The 20421-nt window shown below is 47.8% G+C and overlaps 1 protein-coding gene across 1 annotated transcript in view; it reads right to left on the bottom strand.

The window, feature by feature from the left end:
- SUCLG1 (succinate-CoA ligase GDP/ADP-forming subunit alpha) overlaps window positions 1-13039 on the bottom strand; it is a 51538-nt gene extending 38499 nt beyond the window's left edge. The window contains exon 1 of the mRNA XM_083179987.1: window positions 12828-13039. Within this exon, the coding sequence (XP_083036113.1) occupies window positions 12828-12861 (34 nt within the window). The 5' untranslated portion in view covers window positions 12862-13039. The remainder of the gene's footprint in view (window positions 1-12827) is intronic.
- Window positions 13040-20421: the final 7382 nt, after the last annotated feature.

Raw genomic sequence — 20421 nt, 5'->3', positions numbered from 1 at the left:
GTCCAAACTGTGGCCCTCCAGCTGTTGTGAAACTACACATCCCAGCATGCACTGCAATAGTTTTAGCATTCCCTAATAGCACAACTGTGGAAAGGCATGATGGGACTTGTAGTTTCACAACAGCTGGAGGGCCGTAGTTTGGACATGCCTGTAATAGCTCGAATCGGATTGGTTGCGGCAGGCAACATCTCTTGCTTATAAAACCACGCACTTAGGTAAACCGGAGAAAATTTACTAGACTTCCAAAAAATGAAAAAATCTCGGGCAAAATCTTTGCCAGGTGAAAAATCTGAAATTTTCACCCGTTTTTTGGGTGAATCTGATTCGCCCTATTCAATCCACTTGCCGATTCTTCGTCTGGATGAAACAAATGGAGCATCATCGAAAACTACGTAAATTTACTAAACTGATTAGTAGTGGTAGTGGTGGTGGTGGTGGTGGTGGGGTCATGCTTAATTCCTGTATGTGTGAGTGCAGTACAGCATCAGTGCAGCACATGTGGTAACGAGCAAGAGAATAATCTAACCCCAATTGCCAGGTTCCCTGCCAGACTCCCGGGCACATTATGTGAGAGGTAACTGTGCATCGCTCTGAGCCAGAGAGTGACTCCGGAGCGGTCTTCAGATGTAGGACACAAGCTCATTATTCCCGAGGGGCGTAGAAGCATCAATGAGGTCAGTGATCCTGTTTACCGGGGGGACATGTGACCATCCTGGAATGTGTAATATAGCCGCACTGACAGAAGTTTGGACACTGATGTCCATTAATGACACTCCTGTACAAACATATGGACACCATCCATGAGCCATCAACATACAGGGTAACGGCAAGGCGGCTGATGGAGCAATTCAATTGTTGCTGCATTCGGGCCGTGCAACCGCCGGCGCTGACATTACTGTTAAGGCCCCATATACTCCGGAGAAAAGACGCTGGTGATCCCACCTTGCGCAGGGACCTTCCCAGGCGGCAGGATCACATACAATATATCGCATGCGGTCCCAGCCAATCCAAGAGCGTGCTTGTGAGTCGCAGGCTGCGGTGTGATGCGCACGGGACCACGCATCGGACCTGCGGTCAGTCTCCTGCAATTTGGGCTCCTGTTATTGAGCCCATATTGCAGGGTGTATGAGGGCCTTTATGTAGTAACTAGTTCTATAATAAAGTAACAAGTTAGGGGTGCGTACATACAGTACATACGGAAAGTATTCACAGCGCTTCACTTTATCCACATTTTGTTATGTTACAGCCTTCTTCTGAAATGGAATAAATTCAGCGTGTGGGATCATGTTCCAATAGACTTCCAAAGGTGCACCAAAAAAGTATTGAGCAAACGCTGTGAATACTTATGTACATGGGATTTCTTAGTTTATATTTAATACATTTGCAAAAATCTCCCCAAAAAACTTTGTTCACGTGGTCATTATAGGGGTATCGTGTGAAGAAATTTGAGAGAAAAAAAAAAATGAAGTTATTCCATTCTGGAATAAGGCTGTAACATGAGAAAACGTGGAACAAGTGAACTGTACTGTGGGGTATGAATCACAGCATCGATACAACCAAGGTTTACAGTTAAAAGGTCGACAGGTAAAAGGACGACACATTCATTAGGTCATCATGGTCAAAGATGTCCAAACTGTGGCCCTCCAGCTGTTGTGAAACTACACATCCAGCCAGAAGCAGGAAAAGCATCAGATGCAGGATGCACAGCACAGGACACTAAAGGTTGGGTCTCCGCGAGTGCGCCGTTACCTTGCTGTCTGCAGCAGTGAGGAGGTGCCGGTCGCCACAGACAGATGTGTTTGGCGGCTTTCGGTATAGTGTGTGTCCAACCCCCGGCATTTAGAGAAGAGGGGGGGGCAAGCTATGGGACAGAATGAATGGGTGCAAAGTGGGGAACATACAGTGAATGGGGGGCATACAGTGAAGGAGGGGCAGGCTGGGGGACGTACAGAGAAGGATGGTCAGGCAGGGGAATATAATGTGAAGGGGGCAGAGTGGAGGACATACAGTGAATGGGGGCAGGCAGGGGAATATACAGTGAAGGGGCAGGCTGGGGGACATAAAGTGAATGGGGGCAGAGTGGGGGACCATTCTGATGTGATAAATGATTCAAAGAATGTCAGGCTGAATGGTCGGCCCCCACACATTTTCACCTTACCAAATCTGGCCCTCGTCGCAAAAAGTTTTGACACCCCTGACTAATGCTGTTTTCCCACTGCCTACACGGGTAATGACCCGTTTTTTTAAACGGGGAAGAGCCATAAAGACTCTTTCCCACTGCAGCTTTTAAACGGTAAATTACCGTTTAAAAGCTGTTTTTGTCACATTCCCACTTACCCGTTTTAAAACCCGTTTAAGCAGTGTAAAGATAGTGGGGGGGGGGGGGGAGAATTTAAAAAAAAAAAAACGGCGTGGGGTCCCCCCCACTGCCGTAACCAGCACCAGGCTGAAAGAGCCGGGGCTGGTAATAAAAAATCAGGAAACCCGACAAATAGGGGTTCCCTGATTTTTTACAACCAGCCCCAGGCTCCAGGTCCGGGGCTGGTTCCCAAAATACGGGGGACAAAATGACTAGGGGTCCCCCGTATTTTAAGAACCAGCCCCAGGCACAACCAGCCGGCAGGGTAATGCCACAGCCGGGGGACACTTATGATATAAGTTCCCGCGGCCAAAGCATTAACCCTACCGACCAGTCAGCCTGGCCAGGGGCCCTGGGGGAGTGGGGACCCCCCAATAAAGGGGTCCCCCCCCTCCAGGACTTACCTGACCAGGCTGAAGCCTGGTGCTGTCCTCGATGCCCCTGGGCGGTGGGCATCGAGCTGATGGTATGGTGTAAAAAATAGAATAAAAACCATTGTCTTTTACTGGTGAACTATGAGTCCCAGCAAGCCTCCCCCGCAAGCTGGGACTTGGAGAACCACAAGTCCCAGCCTGCGGGGCATTAAAGGGCCCGCTGGGTCTTGTAGTTCCACAGTAAAAGAAAGAGTTAAATAAACACACTGACACACGTGAAAAATAAAAGTTTAATACATACATAACACATACATACTGATACTTACCTATCTTGAGCCCGTAGGTAGCCCTGGTCCTGATGTCCTGGTCCGTGTCGGCGTCTGTATCCATGTCAGCATCCCTGTTGGCGACGGCGTCGGCGGTCCGGAGTCCGAAGAAATCCATTTGGGAAGCTGTGGAAGGAAACCATACTCACCTGTCCCAGCGCGACGTAGTCCAGGTAAGGTCTTTGCAAGTCCCAGCTTGCGGGGGAGGCTTGCTGGGACTCATAGTTCACCAGTAAAAGACAATGGTTTTTATTCTATTTTTTACACCATACCATCAGCTCGATGCCCACCGCCCAGGGGCATCGAGGACAGCACCAGGCTTCAGCCTGGTCAGGTAAGTCCTGGAGGGGGGGGACCCCTTTATTGGGGGGGTCCCCACTCCCCCAGGGCCCCTGGCCAGGCTGACTGGTCGGTAGGGTTAATGCTTTGGCCGCGGGAACTTATATCATAAGTGTCCCCCGGCTGTGGCATTACCCTGCCGGCTGGTTGTGCCTGGGGCTGGTTCTTAAAATACGGGGGACCCCTAGTCATTTTGTCCCCCGTATTTTGGGAACCAGCCCCGGACCTGGAGCCTGGGGCTGGTTGTAAAAAATCAGGGAACCCCTATTTGTCGGGTTTCCTGATTTTTTTAATACCAGCCCCGGCTCCTTCAGCCTGGTGCTGGTTACGGCAGTGGGGGGGGGACCCCATGCCGTTTTTTTTTTAACGTGTAAGGGCTACCCCTTTCCCACTGCCGAAAAAACGTCTCTTACACGTTAAAAACACTGCTTTTTACACGGGTAACAAAAACCGGTATTTGTTACCCGTGTAAAGCAACCTGGAGCTTTCCCACTGCAGCTCTAGCCGTTTAAAAAGGCTAAAAAATTTGACACGTGTAAAGCCTGCAGTGGGAAAGGGGCATTAGATAATGCCCTGACATCGCTCAGTGTCTACGCCCCATTAGCCACTGTCTGGCCAGTGTTTCCAGCATTTACTGGCAGAGAAGATAGGGAAAGAATTAATGACTCCAGTCCCATATGATGTTTAAGGCCCCCTTAAGGTGGCCATACATCAGAAAGACATTGAAACAAATCATACAATCGTAATGGATTGTATGCAGATTGTGTGCACAAAATCATACAATGCCGGCTCCGGGAGATTGGAGGATTGGTCCTCTGATCTGAGGTGCTGCACATCAGATGAGTTGGGATTGGGGGCACACATTGCATGTGCTGTTAAGCACATGCAATCTGTCTTTAGATGGCTCATACAACCAGAGTCATGTGACACTCTCTCCCTGACTAGCAGAGAAGAGGTGCAGCTTCCGGGTGGCCCGTGGCAGTGAAGATGCTGGGAGCCACAGAAGTTTCCAAGCCTTAGATGAGCGGGAGGCTGAAAACAAATTTCAGCGGATTGCTGCATTCGGGCTATTTAATAATGGCATAATGCGGGTACACACCAGGACGACTAGGGTCCGATCCCCACAATCTAGATCCAATTCCGATCAATTGGATGTAGATTGTGTGCTGATTGGGCCCTTTTCTGACCTGGTGTGGACCGATACCGATCCGATGCGCGGTCCCGCGGGTCGGACGGTCGTTATTGAGATCCTACCTGCTGCAGGTAGGATCTCAATGACGACCATACAGCCGGGTGCGGGTCGCCATCGGATCGGACCCGCTCACGGTGCACATCGTGAGCGGGTCGTGCCCCCCTGCGTCACCGTGAGCAGGTCGGACGAGACACTGACGACCCGCTCACAATGTGCATCGTGAGTGGGTCGTCGTGGTGTGTACCCTACATAACACAGCAGATGTGAGCAGATTGGTAGTTGCTGGCAACTTGTAAATAAAAAAAAAAAAAGAGATGGATTTCTGGTACTACTATCCTTTTGATCCTAGTAGGCCAGCCCCCTATTTAAATGAAGCTTCAATCATACAATCATGCAGCAGATGGATTGTATGACTGGTTGTATGACAGATTGTGAGTACATTGTGTGTCCAAAAACCACCAAGGACTGCCGGGGAGTTTAATTGGACACAATCATGATATAAGGCTCCCTTTCACTTGTCTGAGGGACTGACTGACTCAAGATTTATCCTATGTGCAGGAGGAACAATCTCTTGGTTAGAACCAGTGTGCATTGGGTCCTACAGCATCAGGCACATCAGATTTTGTCAGATAAATTGGCCCAATCAATCTGAATTGGGAAAAATCTGAAAAAATCTCACAAGTGTAAGGGGGCCTACTCTGAGCAATGTGATCTCAGTTCTCCCATGGGATTGTTACAATACACAATCGCTTATCTCACATCGTCTACTGGTTACTAAATGTAGTTACAACTCCTACTGACATTATGGGCGATGGGCAATGTCTGTGACGGTTGGGGGACCAGTATACCACGCACTCAATGGTCCATTAGCTCCATCAGACGCCCAGAAAAAAAACACTAACTCCCCCTTTGAACGACCAACACGGTGTCCTACCGACTAACAAACATGAGAGGGACGACCCTATTACCAATAGAATCACACGTCTTCCAGATACCTGAATCACCGGGAGGGGAATTCTCATTGTATTACTTCTTTTTCAGTTCTATAAAACCGCAGACTTTCGCTGTACTAAGACAAGATCAGGACCTTGGGTCAACATCCATTAGGTGGATGACCAACAGGTCAACCACCATTGGTCGGCATGATCATTAGGTAAGCACAAGCAAAAGGTCGACATTGCATTTGTCAACAAATGAAAAGGTCATCATGAATTGTTCACCCCCCCCCCACCACCACCACCCTGTAAGCAAAAAGAGTACACTAACATGGTCCAAAGGTCGACACAAGTACTGTGCTGACATAAAGAAGATGGACACCTTTTGAACAAGACGACCTTATTAATGTGTCGACCAACAGTGGTCGATCTGTTGACATTATAACCCTGGGTGACACATCGACCTTGCATATGTTGACCTATTGACTGTCTATCCTTTGACGCATACCCTTAAAACGGGTTGGGATCAATTGGTCTACATCATGATGGTCAACAGCAATTCGGTCGACCCCATTAGGTCAACATGGTTCTAGGTCGATAGGTCATTAGGACATTAGTTCGAGTCAAAAATTCAACATGGGGTGTCACTGTTTTTATACCCGAATGTGAACACAGTCGACATGGACACCGTTTAACGTGCACCGCGCTCACTGCACCCGCAATGCTACGCTCGGCACACTATTTTATTCTTCCACCACACCCTAGTGGATGGTAGGGCATGAAATACCGCCTGTCGGCTCAAAAAAAAGGGGAAAAACCCCATGTCAACCTTTTGACTGTCGACCTAGACACTGACAAACTAATGACCTCTCGACCTAGAACCTTGTCGACCTTTTCCCATGTCGACCTAATGACTGTCAACCATCATGCTGTAGACCAAATGACCGTAGCGCTCAATCCATGTAATGCAGAACACAACATCCAACCCGGCACCTTCCGGCAACAAAGTAGCCACAGACACGGAGGTCCCCTATAGCTGTCACAGCCGCTAACCCAGAACAGGGCATTGTGCCCTCATTACAGTCACCATTGATGCACCGACACTGCTGTGCATGTAAGATGTGGGGAAGTCGCCATCGACGCGCCGACACTGCTGTGCATGTAAGATGTGGGGAAGTCGCCATCGACGCGCCGACACTGCTGTGCATGTAAGATGTGGGGAAGTCGCCATCGATGCGCCGACACTGCTGTGCATGTAAGATGTGGGGAAGTCGCCGCCGACACTGCTGTGTATGTAAGATGTGGGGAAGTCGCCATCGATGCGCCGACACTGCTGTGCATGTAAGATGTGGGGAAGTCGCCGCCGACACTGCTGTGTATGTAAGATGTGGGGAAGTCGCCATCGATGCGCCGACACTGCTGTGCATGTAAGATGTGGGGAAGTCGCCGCCGACACTGCTGTGTATGTAAGATGTGGGGAAGTCGCCATCGATGCACCGACACTGCTGTGCATGTAAGATGTGGGAAAGTCGCCATCGGTGCGCCGACACTGCTGTGCATGTAAGATGTGGAAAACTGTGACGGCACAAAGAGTAGTGCCAGGAAAATACGTTACGCTGTTAGAGTGCACACTGTTTGTTTGTATTTTTCACTGTATTGTGGTCTGAGTTTGTAATAAAATTTAACTTTTAATAAATTTGCTTTAAAAGGATTTCCTCTTTATTTTTATTCCTTTATATTCATGGGGAAAAAAAGAGGATTGGGTTTTCTAGGTGAAATATAGAATTAAAATTGTTTACATTTAGACATGGTGCTCATACAAGGAAACGAAATGAGAGGGTGTATAAGAATAGAATGTTTAAAACAAAAGAATGTTAGAGTCCGTAGTCTGCTGCACTTGATTTGATTTTTTCAATGTTATAATTTTGTTGCAGGTATTCTCTGGGTCTTATTGTGTCTATGCACCGTTGCCTGTAATTGGCTTTGCCCAGCTACCTGTGTAAATGTATCTGGTACACGAGTGTAAGCTGATTTTTAATGTTGCCACTATTGTTGGCTTTTTTAGTTCAGCATATTTCTTTATTACAGAGGTAGGTGTGTGTGCTGGTTATTTTTATAATTGGGGTTGTGTCAATGGGTCTTGAAAAAGCCTTGTTAGGTGAAACGCACGTCGAGCTGTTAGAGCCCGACCTCTAGCTGCACTAAATGATATCAATAACAATGTTATAACAATGTATACTACTTGTACTTAGAGGAACAAGGCGTGTTTGTGGGGACAAGCAGTGGCAATATATCCACCCATAGTGGAGATAGCCAGCGATATGCGCATACACAGAGTATTACTTATCCACAGTGATAGAAACTCATGTACATACATAATAGTAAATTAAAGTGTATATGCATTAAATAAAAACCTGCAACTAATACAGAGCAGGAATAAAGTGTTTTGGAAACTTACTTATAAAAACAGCAAGCGCACATAGAATAAATCTGTGTGGACACACAGACAATCAATGTTAACCCTTACCCAATCAAGGGACTGCAATTCATCCTGCATAGGGTATAAACCTGGCAAATAAATGCGCAGATAAAATGACATCATAGAGCTGGGTATACTAAGATCTAAGCACAGAGTATCAATACTAACACTCTCCTAGAACAGGAGACTGTAAATTAAAATCCTAAACTACCAATTCAGACAGGATATAACTGTTATAGTTAAATGATACAACGTGGTAGCAATTGATACAATTTATAAGAACGATACATGGTATACCAGCCAAGACCTGCAAATAAGTGCTAAATAAGTATTTGAATATAATATGTGCCAATAAGTAACAACAGATGCATACATGTGGAATTTTGGTGGGAGAATCACTGTAACAAAAACCCAATAAAACCTGTGATTATAAACCGCAGCAGGGCTTCAACTGCCGATCCAGGCGGGGACCCCCGGTGCGACGTCAGAATACACACGGAGGGAAAACAAAGATAGACCCACCAAAACTGACTGTGCAAGTTAAGCCTAAAAGGCTATAAATATAAGTAAAAACCACACACAGAATTCCATTAAAATAATTCTTTTTCCAAAACTCTGTATACTACAAAACCCCGATATACAATGACCAACTGGGGCTAACAGAACCTCTAGAGATCTAAGGAGGTGACACAACCCCAATTATAAAAATAACCAGCACACACACCTACCTCTGTAATAAAGAAATATGCTGAACTAAAAAAGCCAACAATAGTGGCAACATTAAAAATCAGCTTACACTCGTGTACCAGATACATTTACACAGGTAGCTGGGCAAAGCCAATTACAGGCAACGGTGCATAGACACAATAAGACCCAGAGAATACCTGCAACAAAATTATAACATTGAAAAAATCAAATCAAGTGCAGCAGACTACGGACTCTAACATTCTTTTGTTTTAAACATTCTATTCTTATACACCCTCTCATTTCGTTTCCTTGTATGAGCACCATGTCTAAATGTAAACAATTTTAATTCTATATTTCACCTAGAAAACCCAATCCTCTTTTTTTCCCCATGAATATAAAGGAATAAAAATAAAGAGGAAATCCTTTTAAAGCAAATTTATTAAAAGTTAAATTTTATTACAAACTCAGACCACAATACAGTGAAAAATACAAACAAACAGTGTGCACTCTAACAGCGTAACGTATTTTCCTGGCACTACTCTTTGTGCCGTCACAGTTTTCTGTATACTCCTAGTTACCTTGAGTGGCACCCCCGCAAGTGAACCGTAATAGCGGGCAATACGGGTCCACAAATAAAACGAACAACGACCCATTCCCTACCCGTCCTCTCCCCATCATTTACATGTAAGATGTGGGAAAGTCGCCATCGATGCGCCGACACTGCTGTGCATGTAAGATGTGGGGAAGTCGCCATCGATGCACCGAAACTGCTGTGCATGTAAGATGTGGGAAAGTCACCATCGATGCACCGACACTGCTGTGCATGTAAGATGTGGGAAAGTCACCATCGATGCGCCGACACTGCTGTGCATGTAAGATGTGGGAAAGTCGCCATTGACGCGCTGACACTGCTGTGCATGTAAGATGTGGGAGTCGCCATCGATGCACCGACACTGCTGTGCATGTAAGATGCGGGGAAGTTGCCATCGATGCACCGACACTGCTGTGCATGTAAGATGTGGGAAAGTCGCCATCGACGCGCCGACACTGCTGTGCATGTAAGATGTGGGAAAGTCGCCATCGATGCACCGACACTGCTGTGCATGTAAGATGTGGGAAAGTCGCCATCGATGCACCGACACTGCTGTGCATGTAAGATGTGGGGAAGTTGCCATCGATGCACCGACACTGCTGTGCATGTAAGATGTGGGAAAGTCGCCATCGACGCGCTGACACTGCTGTGCATGTAAGATGTGGGAAAGTCACCATCGATGCACCGACACTGCTGTGCATGTAAGATGTGGGAAAGTCGCCATCGATGCACCGACACTGCTGTGCATGTAAGATGTGGGAAAGTCGCCATCGATGCACCGACACTGCTGTGCATGTAAGATGTGGGGAAGTTGCCATCGATGCACCGACACTGCTGTGCATGTAAGATGTGGGAAAGTCGCCATCGACGCGCTGACACTGCTGTGCATGTAAGATGTGGGAAAGTCACCATCGATGCGCCGACACTGCTGTGCATGTAAGATGTGGGAAAGTCGCCATCGATGCACCGACACTGCTGTGCATGTAAGATGCGGGGAAGTCGCCATCGATGCACCGACACTGCTGTGCATGTAAGATGTGGGAAAGTCGCCATCGACGCGCTGACACTGCTGTGCATGTAAGATGTGGTAAAGTCGCCATCGATGCACCGACACTGCTATGTATGTAAGATGTAAAGCACCAGAGAAGACCCCTGGGGGAACCAGAAAAATGCAACAATAAATGTGATCTAGAGTGAAAAGGTCTAACATATTTGTAGCACTTGTAGAAGTGGATTTCTGTTTGCAAAGAATACCGACAGGGAAAAACAACAACTGGCTAGAACCTGTAAGATCTGTTTGCTGGGTGCACGTAAGTGAGAGGTCAGAAAGATTCCTGCACACACCTCCTGAGGCACAGCAAGCAATGGTGCAAAGTCCTCTGGGACGCCTGATGGGGAATGTGGAAAGTTACGTGCAGGTCACAGCTCTGAGGACTGCTGCTTCAGTATAACACAGTATAATCATACAGGAAGCAGCAGAACAGGGTCACGGATGTGTAGGGCTGGCACTTATGAGTGGTTTAGATGGACAACAATACTATGAATAACATCCACAGTGTGACATTAGCCTTTAACATTCAGCTATTTCAACAAGTGTTAATTTACAGGTGAATAAACCATTGCACAGCTGGGAATACACTATTAGTATTCATTGTAGTGCCCTGCACCTTTCAAAACCTGTGCAGTTCCTCCCTCTTGCCAGGGGTGTCACCCTTTGCTATTGTGCCCCTTCCACAGGCTGGTCTGTATCTCAGCACTAAGCTACAGACCAGTCTGTGCTAGGAGCGCCACAGCAGAGGAGGACACCACAAGCAGGAAATAGGAACAGCACAGGTTTTGGTAGGTGCAGGGTGCTATAACGGACACTATGATATTTTGGCCAACCTTGTGTCCGGTGATGCAGCACAATGACATTTGCGTACCCCCAATTCATCATTGCGATTATCGAACGGCCGCACATGCTCCGCTGTGCACATTCACGAGCCATCTTGTGACAGCAATTGGCCATTCCCAAGTTGACTGACAAGCGCCAGGCTTTTGGAGGCGGAACACCAACCGTTACTGGGAGTGCCCCGGATAACACAGACGTTGCCTGGCCGTTGGGTGGGAGGGCTGCTGTTGCCAGCAATGACCTCCTTCTCGCCACGGCAACCAGGTCTGAATTGGTTTTATATTGTCCAATGGCAATTTGATCCCAATCATGGAAAAAAAAAAATGTGAAATGCTTTTGATTTAACCAATTTATGCAAATGTTTTTGGTGTCCACATTTCAGCTTTTAGGCGCAAATGGCTTATTGCAATTGTTCCCAGACATTGTGAGACATTTTTATTTCAACCAACCAGATTGGAAAGATAATCTTATAGTGTGTATGCAGCTTTAGTTTTGAGACCGTATTCTTCATGCCAAAACAACCGCACCAATATAACCTCATCCACACTGTATTGTAAAATGCTACCACACTCATTCCCTATTCAATCATTTACCTAGCAGACAACTGCTGCAACAGCCTTTACCCCACAGTGACTTCATTCATTCAGTTCTACAGCTGACCTTCAGCAGCGCTCGCACAGTATAGGGTGAAATGTCAGCGAGACAGACTCTACATATTCTGGGTGACACTAGTCAAACAACAGCTGGTCAAAAACAGATTGTGGGAATAGGAAGCATTTCCCAAAGCGGAGTTCTGCACAATATGTGGGACTGCTGAAACCAGTGTCAGCACTTTCCAACACAGATTTTTTTTGGCATCTGTGACGCAAATTAAGTTTGCAGGTAACTCGGTTGCCCGATGATCGCTCAGGATGATCCGATGCTGCGTCTTTATGCTACGCCGTGCATCATGCAAGCTTGCAGGAGGCATTCTTTTGCACAATGCGGTTGCATTAGTATACTTACACACAGCAGCTGCTGTACTTACCGTGTCCATCTTTGAACCACTCAAATACCAACAGTGGTGACTTGCGCTATTGTAACAGAACACGGGAACACCACCAGCAGAGCCCTTAATGACCTGGGTTATGCTCCTAAATAGGGCATATTAGATCCCAGCCCCACAGGATAAATGGGGTGACGCAGGGGCTGCGGTATGTGCATGCTGCATTGCAGACGATGGAATCTACTCAGTAGACAATGTAGAAGCCCATGGTGTCGGTACTGCCGACACCATCGAATACGCTCTGTGCAGTGCAATGGGATTAGCACTATATAAATACAATGCAAGCACTGTGGTCTGTAATACATTTGCAAAGATAGATAGATAGATAGATAGATAGATAGATAGATAGATAGATAGATAGATATGGCTATATAATTGTTCCAACAAGCACTGCAGCCAGAGCATGCAGCCTCCCAGCAATACCTTCCCTAACGCTACCCAGCAGCAGAGTAGTGACAGTGTACACTGTGGGAGGCAGCACTGTGTGTGGGTGCAGGGGGGGTCTCCCAGTGACCTTGGTGTAACCAGAACCCCACCCCTCACACCCAATGACCCCCGCAGCAGCCCAGGCCGGGCCACCGCACCCTCCCCACAGGCCGGACACTCACGCAGCAGGCGACTGAGTAACCGTCCCTGGAACATGTTGCGGCGGGTCCTTCAGCAATGACAGCAGCCCCGGGCCCAGCAGCAGCAGCAGTGGAAGCAGGAAGGGGCGTGGCGTTGCTGGGAGTGTCAGGACCCCGGGAGGCTGTCCCGCCGGTGCCTGACGGACGCGGATGTATATTACGTTACACTACAGCAGAAGCCGCCGCTGCCCGGGTAACGTGGCGAGGGTCACCGCTCCGGGCGACGGAGGGAAGAATATCAGCGCTACAGTTTGCGGCAGCGCCGGGGCTTCTTACAGTGGGAAAACTTTTTTTTTTTAGGGAAATGTCTCAAAATACGCGGCACAAGGCGGCCATTTTGTCGAAGTCTCTGGTGTCCTGGGCGCAGCAGAGGGCTGAGGGGGCGGGAACTTAGAAGACGACAGTGGGCGTGTGTCTTTTAAGTTTTAAGGCAGTGAGTGGTTCCCAAACTGTCACTGTGTGCCTCAGGACACTTGCAGGTAGGGATGGGACATCGAAAGAAAACATCAGTTAAACCGATGTTAACCAATGCTAACCGATGTTTCTATATATTTTCTAATAAACTGTCTACTTAAGTATATAATACACTAATACGCTTATGAAATGAAAAATAATCCTATTGAGTTTATCTTGTTGGAGGCTTTTACAACTTACACACAGTTAAGTTATTATATGATTCATGTTTTGAAGGAAATTAAACAAATTTACGGTGGGGGGGGGGGGGGGGAAATGAAGCATTAACTAGCTGAACTTTATTGCAACAATCACATACCCTCCAACATCTGATGGCCAAAAATCGGTACACATTTGGAAGGGGGTGGCCACAAGAAAAAGGGGAGTGGTTATGTGTAAAATGGGATGTTTTAACACTGACCAGAGAGCTGCTGCTTTCCTTAAATGTCCTCAACTCCTCAAACTGGGCTTGCATTCTGCAACAATCCGGACGAGCCGGTCACCAGCTAGCTCCGGCTGCCGCTGACATCAGTTCACAGGTGCCTGTGGTGTTGGTACAGAGAATGCGCAGGTTCGCTGTTGAGAGGCAGGGTGGGTGGAGTGAGGATTTGGCCATCGGATCTGTCACTCCCTCCATTGGAGGCTGGGCTGCAGTTAAGGCCCCCATACATTAGGGCACTGGGTAGGAGAACCGGGCAGGAGAAGACGCTGCAGCGGCGCAGTGCCAGCGGCACGAGAACAGGACTTTTTTTTTTTTTAAAAAGCCCATAGTAAATGGGCAGCTGCTGATTGGCTGAGACCTCTCTCAGCCAATCGCTGATTGGCTGAGAGAGGTCTCAGCCAATGAATGGCTTCCCATTCATTTGTATGGGCTTTTTTTTTCAAGTCCTGTTCTCCCGCCGCTGGCGCTGCGCCGCTGCAGCGTCTTCTCCTGCCCGGTTCCCTGCACCACCACCCCCGTTCTTCTGCTGCCGCGCTGCTAGTCGCCCTTGAGAGCAGTGGCCCGCTGCACTTTGATTCCTGATCGGGTTCCTGATCACAAAAAAATGGTACATTCGGTACACATTTATTTAGCCGGTACAGACCATGAAAAAACGGTACTGTACCGGCTAAATCGGTAAAGTTGGAGGGTATGCAATCACAGCAGCTCACAATCTGCATTCCGTAGCATAAGCGGTGGCCACAAAGATGACTTATGTTGAACATAGAAAACAAAAAAAAACTGTACATACAGTGCAACATAGAACATACTTTACGCTGAAAAAACGTACAGTATGTTCTATGTTGCACTGTATGTGTGTTACTGTTTTGTCATTGATCGCAAAACCCCCCAAAATTATGGGTCCCTGGGACCCCTCACTTACAAAAATCGGGGTCCTACTTGACCTTTTCTGGGTCCCAACGGAATAAAGCCTCCTCTCCCCTTACCCAGCATGGCACATACAGAAGCCTCCTCCTCTCTTCCATATGCCATATACCCTATGCCAAGGGCCAGCCTGATCCTTTTTTTTATTTTTGTAAGCAAACATAGATTTGGGCACCCCAAAACTGTGGCTATTGTGGGTGGGGGAATCAATTGGCAATTTGCCTACTCGCATAAAGCAAGATACACATATACTAGAAAGGAATAGGGACACCTGTGCTGCACCAATCAGGATTGTAAAACTAATGGCAGCAGGAACAGGAGGGATAGGGTGAATGAAAACCCAGCAGAGTCTACAGGCTCCTCTCCTACAGGCAGCTTTGCCTGTTAAGAGTTAATTGGTGAGCTGCAGCCTCTCTGCCAGCCGTGCAGTGAGGGGAGGAGGAGACAAGTGGGCCAATAACAGCCAGCACTCAGAGCCTGGAGGAGGTGACAGTGACACACAAGAGAGCAGCACCGCGAGGTAGGAGAGGAAGAGGGAAGTCTGCAGCCCGAGTCCTGCTAGCAATAAATCCCCTTACATGACACAGCCAAGCAGCCTGCTAAATGGACCATGCACCCCTCTTACCTCTACTTCCTGCTCGGGTCTGCTCCATCCTCACTGTCACACCTCCCTGGTTCTGGCCCCCAATGCTGGTTTCAGTTCCTCGTGCTCCGTCCTCACACCAGCTGCAGCTCTGTTCCCCTGCTGAGCGGCTGCTTCTGGTGTTGGCTCCAGCCGTCTGTTGTTGAGGCACAGTGCAGGAGCCAGCTTACGCGGCTTCCGTGCAATGCTGCCTATGACTCTGCAGTGACAGGGACCATTTCATTTTCGCACCCAGCAGATGTGTGAAGCGGCCGTAAGTCACACTGTGTCTTCTCCACGGTCACATCACAACTGAGGGGGAAACAGATCCCTCCGCCCTTTCACACACATTAACACGGCGTGCACGCCGAAATGGCTGGGTCCCAGGGGACCCAGCCATTCATAAAAAATGAGTCCCTGGTGCTCCAAAGTGGGTAAAATACTCGCTATAGCGAGTATTTGCGAACCCTGTTTGTATCTGTTTTTAGGTTGTTAATGAATATAAAACAGGGTTGCCTACCCTCCCGGAATAGCCGGGAGGGTCCCGGAAATCGGGTCCCCCTCCCGGTCCCCCGGAAAGGGTGGCAATCCTCCTGCATATCCCCCCAGCTCCCGCGATGTGTCCCTCGGCGGGGAGGTCCGCAGATAAAATACCGCGATCGCGGCATTTTAGCACCCCCTCCCGCAGTGCAATGACTGAAATACCGGCATTGCATGGCGGGGGCGGGGCTAAAATGCAGTGACGCTGTAGACATGCCCCCAACAGGGCATCATCTGTGTGACCACGCCCCGGACCGCCTCTTTTTCCAGTCCATGAAATGGCCTCGCCCCCCTGCCTGACAGAGCTGGCTGCCCTCTCCCGGAGAGGGCAGCTCAAAAGTCGGCAACTATGGTATAAAACAAGGAGTGCCTAAAGCAGTGACAGCACCACACAGTGACACACAAAAGAAAAAAACATTGGAACATTGAGAAAAACATCGGGGGGGGGGGGGGGGGGGGGAACTTGCGATGTTGAGGAAACATTGGATCTTCAACATTGCAGGGTTAAACATCAAACATTGGAACCATAAATCCGATGTTTAACGATGAAACATCATATGATTACCTATCCCTACTTGCAGGGGTGCCTTGGGTTGGTGGACCAATATCAATTCATATTATTTATGGTCAATGTACCAGGCAAAACCAGTGTTTACAGTAGTTAGAGATCAGTGCTGCTTAGTAGTTATAGTAAGTCAGATAATTGATATCTGCCGTATGTTTATACAGTAGATTTGTCCCTTTAGTCACCAATCAGTGATTCTGCTTTCACTGGGTCATACAGACGTGCATCGGACCCTGTCTCTGTGTTGGGCTGCGGGGTCAGGTAGTGATAGATACAGGTTGGCACTTCTGCTTTTGATAGGTATAGGGTTTGCAATTTGCAAGTATTGCTCCTTTTTGATCAATGAGAGAGTGCCAGAGAGCTGAGAGGTAGACAAGTTGTGATAATGATTGTGGCAGATAGGGGCCACTGGGCCAGATTCTCTAAGCTTCAAAAGTGATAAAATGAAGAGTGATAAACAGCCAGCCAATCAGCTCCTACCTGCCAGGTCACAGACTGTGTCAGGTAGGAGCTGATTGGCTGGCTGTTGTTTATCACTCTCAATTTTATCACTTTTGAAGCTTAGAGAATCTGGCCCAAAGAGAGGTTTGGAAGTTAAGATGCCTGGTGTATAAAGGAATGTGACCTTCTACTATTGCAGCGTCTTGCTCCTGCAGAGGATTCTGCAATGAGAGAGGTGTACACACCCCAAAACTATGAGGCTGAAAAGAGGGGGAAGAAAAAGGTATCACTTCTACTTTCAGTGTTAAATGCTGCATGTCTCCCTGTTGTCTGCCCGACAGAGCAGGGATCCCACGTGTAGGTCACTGATGAGAGCTGTGCCACTGGCGTATCTGGTGTGGATGAGTCGTATCCAAGGTATAGTTGTAGGCTGGGTGCCGCTGTCTATCTCAGGTGCATCTATGAATTGGGCAGTCTAGCGGCACTTTCCCACCGGCGCCGGCGGGCAGTGTTTGCTGCAGAGCACTGCAGAGCTGCCTGCTCCTACAGACACACTTGCGAGATGATGATGTCATCATTTCGCAATTCTTTGTCGGCAGTGGCAGCGAGGCAGATAGGATGTGGTGTGGCCGGGCGGCGTGTGGTGAGCTGCATGCTGCCTCTTCCGGCCTCACCGTCACTGCTGACGGATCAGCCGGGACACACTCTGCAGGGTTGCACCAGCCAGAAGATGGCGAGTGCTGTGTTACCTGCCACATGCACAAGGAATGGGGGGCAGGTGGTGCTGACTGTGTGTACAGTACAAGTGCTCCCAGTATAGTTGTGCTTGTGTCAGGTGTGTATAGCTGTCACACAGTGTTTGTGTGTGACAGCTACACACACCTGACACAACTATACTGGGAGCACTTGTACTGTACATGCATTTACTGCAGGCTAAGATTTGGCTGCCTGCCAGGCCCCCTGTAGGTGAGGCCACACCAACTTTTTAAGAGATCACGCCCATTTTAAGAGCCTGTGCCCTCTTTTACGGGAGCTCGCGCATGAAAGTGAAAGTTGGGGGATCTTCAGGAATCAGTTACGTGTGAGGTGGCAACCCTAGGTGCCGTGATTCGAAAAAGTTTGGGAACCACTGTTTTAAGCGCTGGTCATGATTTGTACATGCGCAGAAGCACTACAGAGTGCTTCTGGGGGGAACCGTCAAATGGTAACCATCCCTACTGCAAGACCTTCGGCTAGGAGACCTGTATGGGGAGGGTGGTTGCTAAATAGGATTCTGGGTGATATGGTGACATCACTGCCTGGGCTGCTTATTTAAAGGTTTGAAATAAATATATATATTTATTAAATCTTTCAAAAATGGAAACAGGTGATGTTGCCCTTGGCAACCAATCAGATTCTGTCTATCATTTCTAAGATGCACTAGAGAAATGAAAGACAGAATATGATTGGCTGAGACATGGGCAACATCATCTTTATTTTTTTTAAATAGCTTTAGTAAATTTACTCGAGTATCATGCACCAACATCAGCCTTCTGTCCGCTCTGTAATGTCACTCTGCCTTTCCCACTTCTGATACTGTCCCGGATCATCAGGAACGGTGCAAAGATTTTGGGTGCATTCAGGTCTCTGCTAGCTTCTCAAGTTATATGTTTGGCTTGGGCATCTCACAATGTGATTTGCGATGAATACGTCATTGTTCTGGGTTGCGCTGACCGGTAACACATTTGCTCCACCGATCACTCTCTAACCAGCAGCACGGTACACTACGGGCACTAGGGAACCCTCGTGCTATCCCAGAGTCTACTGTGCATGCCAGTTCCCCAGGAAAATGGTGCAGATGCCATGGTCCTAGTGATGTTCTTATTATGCGTGTGTGAAATGGTGGGGAAAATGTAGGCAGTTCCAATTTCTGGTGGTTCCCGCAACACTGCTGATGCCGAAGTGGGACTGCAGAGGGTAAGCATTGAAAATATACTTTCGGTATCGAGCCCCCTGGACACATGAGCTGCACCCATAAGGCAAGTGTTCTGGAGTATGAATAATATATATATAGTTAAAACATAATTATAAGTGACAATAGACCGAATACAGACCTGTTTGGCCAGGCCCAAATTTAGATGCTGCTACTGCGCTTGCGCAAGGCCCGGCTGCGAGCGGCTTCAGCAAATATTTCTATTTGCAAGCTGTCTCACAGCCTAATTGACAGGGTGTGGGCGTGGATCCTGGCTGTTTCATGAGCGTGCACGCAAAAACAGTGGGCAAGCCCCACGAAATGCTGGGAGTATCTGGGAAAATGCAGGCATGTTTGTGCGTGCTAGGAGCAGGCACATGACGTTGGCGCCCAGCTAGAAGCGCCTGTTTTTCTTGCAGTTGCCAAGTGAGCCCTTGGTGGTGGCTGCGAAGACCAGAGAAATTGTAATCTGGTGAATGAAAATCGAACGAGTTTTCCTCTAGAAGGCAGCATGCGAATGAATGTGTACCTGTACACATCCATTCACAGCCCCTGCAAACACATTCATAAGGTGATATTTCGCAGGGGAATTGTTCTAATGAATTTAAAGGTATTTTGTAGCTTTGTGAGTTTCTTATTAAAAGTTATAGTGTTCACTCTAGAAATTTTTTAGGGCAGGGTGCTGACCACGAGGAGGGCACATTTTTCAATTGTGAGGGCACATTTTTCAGTCAGGAAGGCACATCTTAATTTTAAAGGGCAAAACGATGAGATAGATAGATAGACAGTGGTCGAAGTGGAAATTTTAAAGTGGGAGGTATGGAAAAGTGAAGGCTGGGGTAATGTACGTGCCGAAGGCGCGCTCGCTCCAGAAAAAGTGGGCGTGGCCACCTAAAATGAGACGTGTCCTTCAGTGTAGTGTACCACGCCATATACCTCTTATGTACATTATGCAACACAATAGTAGACCCTCTTATACTTGCCCCATAAACATTATGCCGCAAGGAATCAGCCAAAATTCATGTTAAGGTGCCCATACATGGAGCGATGTGCTCCATGCATTTCGAACTAGATCACATCGCATCTAGTTAAAAGTGTATGTGATGTGCTAAAGCAGCGTGCATTTTGAACTAGATGCAATATAGTTCAAAAAGTATGTGCAGCACATACTTTTTGTGCTTTGCGATGTGCGATGCGAGGGACTGCCCATCGCCTCGCTAAAAAGGATCGCTCTGTGTATGGGCTCCTTTATGCCAAAATTAGAGTGCCAAAATTCACGTCATGCCACCTGGATTGAGACAAAATTCACATCCTGGTACCCAAACTGAGGCAAAAATCCCCTTCTTGGTACCCAGACTGAGCCAAAATTCTCACCTTGGTACCCAGACTGAACCAAAATTTACATCCTGGTACCAAAACTGAGCCAAAGATTCACATCCAGGTACCCGGACTGAGCCAAAATTCACATCCTGGTACCCGGACTGAGCCACAACTCACATCATGCCACACTGAAATAGTGAAAATTCACTTTATGCAGCATATTTTGGCATGTATTCAATGCTTTTTGCGAGTCAGGCTCACTGTTCGCTCCTGCATGTCACCGTGACCTCGCTGAAGCACTCACCACTTTTAATCATC

The sequence above is a fragment of the Crinia signifera genome, chromosome 1 (assembly GCF_055691185.1).
Source record: "Crinia signifera chromosome 1, ASM5569118v1, whole genome shotgun sequence".
Classification (NCBI taxonomy): domain Eukaryota; kingdom Metazoa; phylum Chordata; class Amphibia; order Anura; family Myobatrachidae; genus Crinia; species Crinia signifera.
The sequence above is the reverse complement of the archived record's forward strand: the minus strand, read 5'-3'. Positions and strand labels throughout refer to the sequence as shown.